Raw genomic sequence first — 10,567 nt, forward strand, 5'->3', positions numbered from 1 at the left:
ATTTTTTTCATGGTCACTGGCCTATTAAAATTTTCTGCTTCTTGTGTGAAGTTTGTAATTTTTGTTTTCATAGAAATCAACCCATCACATCCAAGTTTCTAAATTTTTAAAATAAAACATCTCTCCGTTCCTATAATTATACACTTTCTCATAACTAATGCAATGTATTTTTTTCTTTTCTTGATTTGCCACTTTTCAAATTGTATGACTTTTCAAAGAAGTCTTGCATCTATTTACAAATTGTTACAGTGCTATAGTTCTGTTTTCTATTTCATTAATCTCTTTTATCTTTAAATCCTTTTTTCTGCTTTTCTTGTATTCTGCCAATTTCTAGAGCCAAATGATCAGGTGATAATTATATAGATATAGAGTTACCACTGATTTGCATTAACTTTGGGCCCAGTTCTTGGGTTTACATATATTATCTCAATGACCCCTCACCACTCAAGGCACTGATAAGTGTCCTTATTTTAGACAGACATTGAAGCTTAAAAAGGTTTCATAACTTAATGCAATGACAAAGTTGGGGGAATTAATAATTGACCCCAAATCTGTCAGACTCCACAGTGTTGTTCTTAATTACCATTATGTAAGACCATGAATTTTACTTCTCAGTATAAAACTGGTTACATCCTGGAAATTTTAGTTTATAACAATCTCAATGTCATTTTCTAAATAAAGTATGACTACAGTTTTGCTTTTTTCTAAAACAAGTAAATTTAAAAAACATAATTATGAATTTCTGAGGGGTATTTTTTTAAAAATCTTGAATTATTAATGTATCATTTGATAGCAATTGACGTCAGAAAAAGTGGCCCATATAATTTTTAATTTCTGGAAATTTATCAAGATTCTCCTTGTACATAATCAATACATCTTGAAAGTAAAGATTTTTAAATCAGTGGCTGCTTTAGCTTTTCACAGGGCATTTTGAAAAACTCTTAGGCTGTTTTGAAGAGGTGGCTGATACTTTGCATAAGCACAAAATCTGAATTCAAGGAGATAATGCTATGACTTCTTTCAGCGCAAACTCCTTGCTTACCTTCCAGATCTCTTATACTCTTTTTTGTAGGACCTTTCCAGAGATGGTGATCTTCGGCCGTCCCGGTGCCTGTGTCTCTCCCGTTCCCGCTCTCTTAAAGGAATTAATACACAGAGCTGTTTTCAGCAGAAAGACTCAAAAACACCATCTCTTTTCACTGAATTCACCTTCTAAATAAATGGACCTCACCTAAGAATTTTTCAGGCACTGTTCTCTATGGGAAACTTTTATTCATCCTTCATTTATTAGAGAATAAAGAGCTTTTCACTTTACAGAAGTTAATGGACTTGGACATTTTTTGCTGTTTTCTTTAAAGAGAGAAGTCAACCTGATGCTAAGCAACAAAGGGAATTGATTTTATCATAATCTCCAGAGACCTTCCAACCAGCCAATCCTTGGTTATTTAACCTATGGGGAAAACTAAAGAATTCTACTGCCAATTGATTTCTAGGAAACTCTCAATTTCATCCATCAAATAAATGTAAATTAAAGCTTTGGTGGTAAAGATCACAACAAGGTTCTATGATCAAAGAGGTCTGAACTCTTACAGGTTATCGGCCTGATTTGTGGTTGTAGCTATCGCTAACTGCCATGAGACCGTAAGCCACTTTACCTTTAAATGTGATTTTCATCAGCAAAAAACTCTCAATGGAGACCCTGAGTTTAATTAATATAACAACAGAATGAGGGATTTTAAAACCTCCCAAGGTAAAACTGAAAATTTAACAATAATAATAACTTCTGAGTCTATTTAATAAGTACAATGAAGATCTGGAACAAAAACCAGAACTCTAGTGTATGAGAATCAGAACTAAATCTAAGGGAAATAGCCACCTGATCTCAGAATGGAAAAAAAAGTGCTGTATCAGCCTGAGTACAGCAAGAAACCTATAAAAATCTCTGAACTCAAAAATATCCCCCAACCTATAGCCAAATAGAGGAAATGTAAATACATTGATATCAAAACTTACAAAACTGATAGAGATCCATCACTGCTTAGATATAAAAAATAAAAATTGTTTTTTCACTTAAAGATCACCCCCTCAAGGAAGACTCCTTTGAATAATATGCTTTGACATATACATAAGCCTCAGGTATACACCAGCTATCCAAAATAAAGTAGCCAGAACCTGGGATTCTATATACCTTATCTGATACACTTCTAAAATTACAGTTTACTTTTAGGCAATAAATCCCAACTAGTGAGCAGTACCACATGACAAAGATATAATTTGTAGTGGCATGGCTGCTAAAAAGAATAATTAAAATTACCTACATTTCCAAATAAAAACTCCATTTAGAGGGTATTCCTAAATGGGTTTTTTAACATCTAGGCAATAGGATTTTGCACTCAACAACAGCACTGCTGATGACTGCTACCTCTGAGTGGGTATGAACTGAAAAGACCAACGTGGATATAAATCACCTTAGAAACAATATGCTGAACCCCTTCTAAGCAAGAAAAACAGTGTTTGGGTTACTTTTCCCAAAACCCTTGCAAGCGCTAGGGTATCCCTCAGGTGCATAATCCTGGCTCTCGGCGGCTGCACGTGACACAGCTTCAGGGTCACTGCGCCCTAAGCACTGGGTGAGGGATCCACAGCATCGTCCTCGCCAGGCTGGCGGCGCACAGTGTCAGCACCTGTTTCTCTTCCCATTCCCGAGTCACCTTGATCATTCACGGTAACGAATACATATACCCGCTTCCTCACAAACTTTCTGGAGAAACAGTCTGTCCTAAAACAATCCTGCAACTATTATTCAAGCGCGTTTCGGAGGAGAAAAAGAAGGAAAATGGAATTTGAAAAAGGAGAGCTTCACTCCCTCCCAGAAGTAAGGGGAGAAGTGGCCAGCGGACAGACTGCACAATTTGCATAAACTGAACACAATCTAATGTGTAAATGTGTGAAGTTCTGGTTTTTCCAATATACTTCTAGAAGTTATGTGAGGACTTCACGTGCCCCATGTTTATTTTGCAGAAGCATATAAGACAGATGGCTGACACCCTACCTAAGACCCCAAAAGGAGCCAATTACGCTGTGGCTATGACACTAAGAAGGCTCCAGGGCAGACACACCAAGTACATCACATAAAACAACTCCGATACAAATAAAGGCCATTGAGAAAGATGAGCTGACTGCCTAATTAGGTGCTTCAAAGTAAAGGAGCTGTGATTTAGGATAATGGAGATTAACAGTAATTCTTTGGGCACTTGATTTCACTTACTGATAGAATCCTCAATTTACAAGACATCTGAGTTTCTTCAAACAAATACATAACTCCAAGTTTAAGCCGGGATGGAAAAATTTAGGATTTTACAGCAGAGGCCTAAAAGCTCAGCTCTAATTTAAGCCCCCAAAATAGAAAAACAAATACAATCTGGAATGTTGAAGTTTGCAGCAAAATGTTTCCCCAGAGACAGGATTATTAACAATCACTTTAAAGTCTGAAGCAAACTCCAGTTTAGATTTTTATCATAAAACTATAAAATACTATCCCAGGCCTCTGCTAAATAGTCCATCACAGAATAATTAAGAACAAAACTGACCAGAAACAGTAATTCATGCTGAAAAGACTTAAAAGACAACCGACTCTCAAATTCGTCATCTCCACAGGAAACACATTCCCTCTACCTCCCACTGCATCAGCGAGAAGCAACAACACACTTTCCTTCCAAACCTTCCGAGCACCAGATACTCTCTTCAGGGCTGAGAACGACCATCACCACTTACTGGTAAAATATTCACTCAGAGTCAAACCAACAGCCATGAGAAAAACGGAAACCAAGAAGTGAACTGATGGCTCCAGCTCTTTACGAACCGACACGTTGACATGAACTGGTTTGCAGAGCTCACACATGTGCAGCCCGGAAGGTCCACAGGACAATGAAGGTAAACACACCACAGGGGACAGAAAGCGAAGCAGTGATCAGCTGGACAAGTGGAAAACCTCAACTTTTTATCTACATAGAGTTCACTGAGGGCACAAACAAACATCAGTACAATCATTACCTGTGTTTTTATTTTTCCACCCAAACCAACGGTTCTTAGACTTTTGGGGTAACAGTCTCACACCACCTCTTGAGAATTTGGTGTAAGATACCGATTTACTTATAGAAAAACATACAGACACATAAAATTTTGCATATAACTTCAGAGCATTTCTAGAAGCCCATCTCGGACTCCCAGTTTAAAAACACCTGCTGAGAACCTTATTGCCTTGTATATATAGGTATTTGGTCTTTTGAAAAAAAGAAATGTACTCCGGAATGGCACAGTATTTTTTAAATACAATTTTCTTCAGTATGAATTTGTTTTAGTGCAATAAAAGTAGGTTAATGCTATTTCGGAAACTATAACTTTGATAGTGTATAACTAAGATAATTTCACTTTACAAGGAAACAGAGCAAGAAGGCAACAATGCACAATAAATTTCTGTTTATTCTAAAAACCGGAAAGCAAGTTCTGCTTAACCAGTTTGATTCTTAATTGATAACATGGGCAGATCATCAATTCCAAAAGAATTCGAGTGCTGTAACCTGATGTGATATTCACACTGAATGTAATTCAATACAAAACAAAAAATATATGATTTTTCAATGGGTCATCATTAAAATGTCGACTGTATTATGCAGAGTAATCAGCTTACATCCACTAAAGAGATCTACGTTGATAACTTTGAAATGCTTTTCAAAAGTGGCTTTTTCTGACATCAATTTCTTTACTTGTCAGTTGTCTCTTCCTCTTTAAAACAGCCCAAAACAAGCTTTATTTCCTTTTATACATCGAAAGGCACTGCTGGCCCTTTTCGGTTCAGTTTGCTGATAAACAGAAAATGGCCTGTGCATGGGCCTCTGCAGTTCATTAAAAAACACACGTTTTACCTGCTCCGCTCGTAGCTCCGGTGGCGAGACGGCGTTCTCCCTCGGTCATAATCTGATCTGTAGCGGCTGTCGGGTCTTCTCCGGTCGGGACTTCGGCCTCGCTCCCTGCGATCCAGGGACCGATGCCGCTCGCCTCGCCCGTGACTGTGGTCACGGTGCCTGTGGTCATCATAGTGCTTGAGCCTTTCCGGGGACCTTCTCTCACTGGGAGCCTTCGGGAGTGGGTATGGAGGGAGATGCCTAAAATGAGGGCTGCTGCTGTTGTTAGCACTGGGAGGGAAAGAACTGGGGCTGTTCTGGAAGCTATTAAAATTCGGAGGTGGGAAGTTGTGGTGCGAATATCCAGGAGGGTACTGGTAATTGACCTGCTGTGGCATGACCGGAGGGGGTGGGGGGTGGGGCATGGAAGGAGGGGGCACCATGTAGGGGAACGTGCCTTGCCCAGGAGGTGCTCCGGGGACTGGGGGGTTGTTAGGACAGGGCATCGGAGGCGGCATGGGAGGAAAACAGGGAGGTACCGGGAAGGGGGGCCTCATCTGGTGGTTGGGAAAGGGGGGCCGGATTGGGCAGGGGGGAAGAGGGCCTTGTGCTGAGGGAGGCATGGGTGGAGGGAAGGGTACAAAATCTGGTCGCGGAGGCATGTAACTGGGGGCGGGAGAGTTTGAGAAGGTGGTGGAAGGAGCACTAGGAGGTTCATATTGATACTGCACAGGAGGCTGCTGAGGGTGAAGCAGTCTCAGGTTCTGGGGCCGGAAGGCTGGCGCCGAGGGTCTGGCTCCATGTCCCCCTCGCCCTCGGGGACAGCCTCGTCCCGGGTGGAACGACATTCTATGACTTTGTTGGAGGAAAGAAAAAGAAGAAAAACTCACTATGGGAACAGGGTTTCACAAATGCCTAAATAGCTTCAAGAGCAGCTGACAGACCCCTTGGGCCACTGGGATATTCCACCCGCCCGACACTAAGTTCTCTGTAATACCTGACACCTCATGGCCAGTAAACTCTTCCCGGCTCAGCCACCCAACCCACTGCCACGGTCACTCTCTGGACCGTGTCACTCCCTAAAGCCGAAAGCTGCTCCACCTCCAGAATGACGAATTCAACATCCCACGGTTCAATCATTTGCTACCATGTCCTTGCTTACGTTCCCCAAAAATCTTGACGTCACAGTGTCATCCTGTCTGCACACCCCACATTTTCTATATCTGTACCAGCGTCTTCCTGTCTTCACCTTCGTTCCCACTCAGCACAGACTCTGCAAGTTCAACATAACATGTCCTAAAAGGAACGAATGGTCTTCCCTCCAACACGACACCACTTGCTCATCCATGTATTTTCTATCTCAATAGGTGCCGTTTAGGTTCCAGGTACTTTCACTTTTATCATCTTTGCCATAGACATTTTCACTGCACAACTAATTGGCCTCGAGGCAATTTTTCCATTAAAATGATAACATGTAGTCCAAATTTAGTTGAGGTGTATCTTTCTACAAGTTGGTTCTCTGGAGTCAGTCCTTCCAGCCAAAAGCCAGGTATCAGTGGCTGGCGTAGGTCCCTCACTGCTGGTGCATATAGCTAGCAGGTGACGGAACCAGTGCTGGCAGGCAAGGGGCCATTACACATGGTTTGCACCCTTGCCCATGAGGAGTAGCCTCACAAAGGCAGAAACAGATGTCCCTTCTCTCCTTGGGACCAATGCAGTTTAACACCACTGCAGGTCACAAGTAGGTGAAGCGGGCCTGACCACGGCAGGGGCAAGTGTCTCAAGGTCATCGGAGAGCTATTTTAACTTTGTAGACTGTACCTAACCAAGGACTGGTCTTCGTGCCATGAGAAACATGGGTCCAACTGTGTGATTGTCACTCCTCCATATCTCCTATTGATAAGGCCCCAGCAGTACCTGTCAATAGCTAAGTGCTTATTGACAACAACAGATTTTAACAACATCCTAGCACAGTTCCCTCAATGTAAGCAAATCACCTTTAAATCAAAACAACTTTACTTAGGTCATAAACAAGTGGATCTGAAATCATAACAAACCAATACACAACACCTCATGGTGATAGTCTATAGTTAGCATTTCTTCCAGATGACATCAATCTGCCCATCTGCTCCGAGAGTTGGTTTCTTTCATTGCAGTGGTTCCCAAACGCAATACAATGGGAAGAGAAAGGGAGGCTGAGGGCCCTCTTTGAGGGCACAGAAGGAAGTGCTTAGGTACAATCCACAAAATAAAATCAGTCATTTACATTGTACTCCTGTGAACGTATACACATTTTAAATGTATTCAAACACTTTGTATCTCCCAATAAAGTCTTTATGTCGTTAATTCATTTTATCATGTTTCATTGTGTCATTTTTAATGTCCCTCTTTTATTTGTCATTATCTTTTTTACAGCAAAACTGCCTTACAGCCAATTAGTCACCCAGAAAAATGTTTGCAGGGAAAGTGCTTGCAGCAAAGATGCTTATGGCAAAAATATCAGGCACATAGTGGTCCTAAAATCACACACCAGGGAATTATCTAAAAATTTTTCCTTCTTTACCCCTTTTAACTAAAAGTTTATTTTAAAATTCCTATCATTTTTGGTTTGTAAGTACTTCCTGAGCTCACCCACTTCACACCATCATCTCTGGCCTCCCTACTACAATAACAGCCTCACGGGACTTTCTACAGCCCTATCACCACCCCCGCAGGCCTGTTAGGTTTCCTGCTGTTGCACACTCTGTGCTGCTTCTCCGCAGGTCCTATAAGAATTACAGTCCACCAGCTCATTACCTAATGCCATCCGTAATGTTGCAGGCACCTGAGAACCATGGGTTCCATCACAGCAGGGCTCTGGGTCATCTCGTTCACTGCTCTGGTCTGAGTTCCCAGCCACGCACACGGCCCAAGTGAACATATTTTCCCCTCTCTTCACAGACCTAAATCTTCCCCACAGTCCATGACCCGGCGCCAGTGTTTGCTCCTCTCTCTGTTCTCCCGAAACTACTGCCATCCCTCCCACACCACTCACCATGTATTGCCTTGCATCGCGATGTACTGTCTGGGTCAGTGTCATATCCTCAAGGACTGTAAGTTCTAGAGCACAGAAAGAATAAAAGAGACATAAAAACGTTTCCTAAACTGTTAATGCTGGAAAACTTTTCTGCAATTACCTTAACACTAATTTTGCATTCTTCGAGGCATTTAGCACACTAACGAAATTAAGAGGATGCTGAACTGAATTAAAGTTTACAGCTAACTTTTAAGATGTCCTTAATACTTGTCTCACTGACTCAAAACAATCAGTAACTGAAAAGACTGAAAATCTGGGCATATTCCATCTCTAATCTGCTAAAAGACCAGGGAAAGTAATCATTTCTCCTCCCCTTCTCCATACTCTAGTTTCCTTCACAGTGAGGTCAGCATTCAAATTCAAACATAACTGTGATCTGAGAGAGAAAATAATCATCTTTGCATTGCATTCCCTACTCTTCTCACAGCAGAATGTTGTGAACATGAATGACTTTCCAAATACTCAAACGTCAGAAAAATGTTTAAAACTCTCAACTAAATATTAAACACAACGTACCGTACTGTTAACGTAGCTGCATCTCCCTAAAGTCTTTCTGGCTTAACTTTTACCAGTAAGCTTAAGGCAGGTTTTCAAATGGCTCATGAGGACAGTTTCAGGTTATTTAGCTGTATCGATCACCGGCATCAATAAATAGCAGGCACCAAATAATATCTGAGTAATGATTACTTTTCAGACTAAAGCCCTCAAGATAAATCCAAGGCCTAGACAGCTGATCTTGCCACCACGGGCTAATCACTACCAACAGAATCAAATTCAAACTCTGTGTTTGTTATTTAAGGCCCTCTACAAGCTGAATCCAACTTCTTCCAGGCTTATTCTCCATTATCTTCCCCACGAAGCACCTATTGCCCCAGAATTCCCCAGCTGCCTAACATACCAGATACTATATCACCCAGCTTGTTCTTTGCTCCCGCTCTTCTGAAATCTCTGACCGTATGAATTTGCCCACTGAATTCTACCCATCTACTCATGTCAAGTGCCACCTCTTCTGTGAAGCCTTTCCTGGTTCCCTGGACATACTCTCACTCCCTCTAGACTTCCCTCTTAGTCTGTACTTACTTCTTTTGCAGCACTTACCAGAGACTGCCTCACATTGTAGTCATGTGTGCGCATGTCTAGCCCCCTGATGACATGGGTTGATTCACAGTCATTTCTGAATCCTTCACAGGCCTTGGCAAAGCACCCTGCACACAGTAGGGAGTGAATAAACGTTTACTGTCTCACCAACAGTACATGTTTCTATGTTGCTACAGTACATTTCCTGTTCACATATATCCACAACAGATCTGCCTTATGAAAACCAGACAAAAAGATCTTTCCACTGATTCACACAACATTCATTGAGCCAATACGTGCGGGGCACTGTCGCAGGCCTGCAGTAAGACACACAGCCTACAGTACTCAAGGTGCTCAGAACCCACAATACAAATACATTTTTAAGTAAAAATAATACAATGCAATAAACACAAGAAAAGAGATATGCACAGGGTTTAAGGGAACACAAAGGAATGTGCTGGACCTACAGGTGGGCAACAGTCAGTCACTAACACTCCCATTCACTGGGTAACAGCTGAACATTCACTATGAGATCCTCCAGGATGTTTCTATAGATAGAACATCTAAAAACAATGACTATGAAACTGGCCTACTAAAGGCATAATCAGGCCGTGTTGCAGATGCAAACTTTAATTCAAAAGTCCAAGAATTTACTGCAACCAGAAAAGTAATCATTGTCTGCGTCTGCCTACTCCTAGGCTGGTGTTTGGAAGAAGGGAAAATGAGGCGCTGTGAACAGTTAACACGTCCAGGAACATCAGTCTATGTAGAGAGAGTTGCAAAGTGTGGCTACATTTTGATTAAGACGCCCTCTGTCCGCCCAGGTGCGTCCACAGCCCCATCGCCTTCCTCGGGCTGAAGTGCACGCTTCCCTGTTTGCATCTCCCGCCAGACGGGGCGCCCCAGCCAGGCGAGCGCTGGGCGGGGGTCTCCCTGCCCCCGACGCGCGGGCGCCCCCAGCCTGCGCCGGCGCGCGCCCCGCGGAGGAGTGAAAGGTCTCCTTTGTCCCTGGCCCGTATTTACGGGATCCGGGCCTGGGGTCGCTTTCTCGCCCTGAGCTGCAGACCTGAAGAGGGGTGCCGGAGCCTAACTTCCAGGCGCCCCTCGCCGCAGCCCCGGCCACCAGCCCCGTTTAAACCCAGCCATTCGCTCCCTCTATGAAGCCCCGCAAGCTGGCCCTTTTACCTACAAAAAGGCTCCCGGGCCGAGGTCGCCGCCAGAGCAAAGCGAGGCTTATTCTGCAGCGGCCCAGAGCGCGGCGCCGCCGCCAGCGCCTCCGGAACAGGAAACAGAGGGAATTAAAAAGCAAACCTGAAAAAAACCTGGACCTCGGGGGCCGGGCGCGGGCTGGAGGGGGGGGGAGAGAAAGGGGGAGAGAAAGAGACACTGCTGGACACGCCTCGTGCACGGTGATTGGCCCGTCAACAAAAGCGATGGGCATCTGAGCCAATCGCCCTCATCTGACCTCCGGAGCCCGCCCCCTGCCCCCTTTCTCCTCCAATCCGGAACC

At 43.3% G+C, this 10,567-nt stretch overlaps 1 protein-coding gene across 4 annotated transcripts in view; it reads right to left on the reverse strand.

The window, feature by feature from the left end:
• Window positions 1-10,339, reverse strand: part of DROSHA (drosha ribonuclease III) — a 102,573-nt gene extending 92,234 nt beyond the window's left edge. For 2 of the 4 annotated variants that reach the window (XM_081131443.1, XM_081131442.1), the window contains exons 1-4: window positions 9,079-9,169; window positions 7,939-8,003; window positions 4,926-5,759; window positions 1,043-1,135 (exon numbers count right to left, since the gene is read on the reverse strand). In XM_081131443.1, coding sequence (XP_080987569.1) covers window positions 1,043-1,135; window positions 4,926-5,759; window positions 7,939-7,955 — 944 coding nt within the window. In that variant the 5' untranslated portion in view covers window positions 7,956-8,003; window positions 9,079-9,169. Of the gene's footprint in view, window positions 1-1,042; window positions 1,136-4,925; window positions 5,760-7,938; window positions 8,004-9,078; window positions 9,186-10,246 lie in introns of those variants that run through there. The other 2 variants (XM_081131441.1, XM_081131444.1) reach the window with 2 other exon arrangements.
• Window positions 10,340-10,567: the final 228 nt, after the last annotated feature.

This window comes from Miniopterus schreibersii, assembly GCF_964146895.1.
Source record: "Miniopterus schreibersii genome assembly, chromosome: 3".
In the NCBI taxonomy this organism is placed as follows: Eukaryota; Metazoa; Chordata; class Mammalia; order Chiroptera; family Miniopteridae; genus Miniopterus; species Miniopterus schreibersii.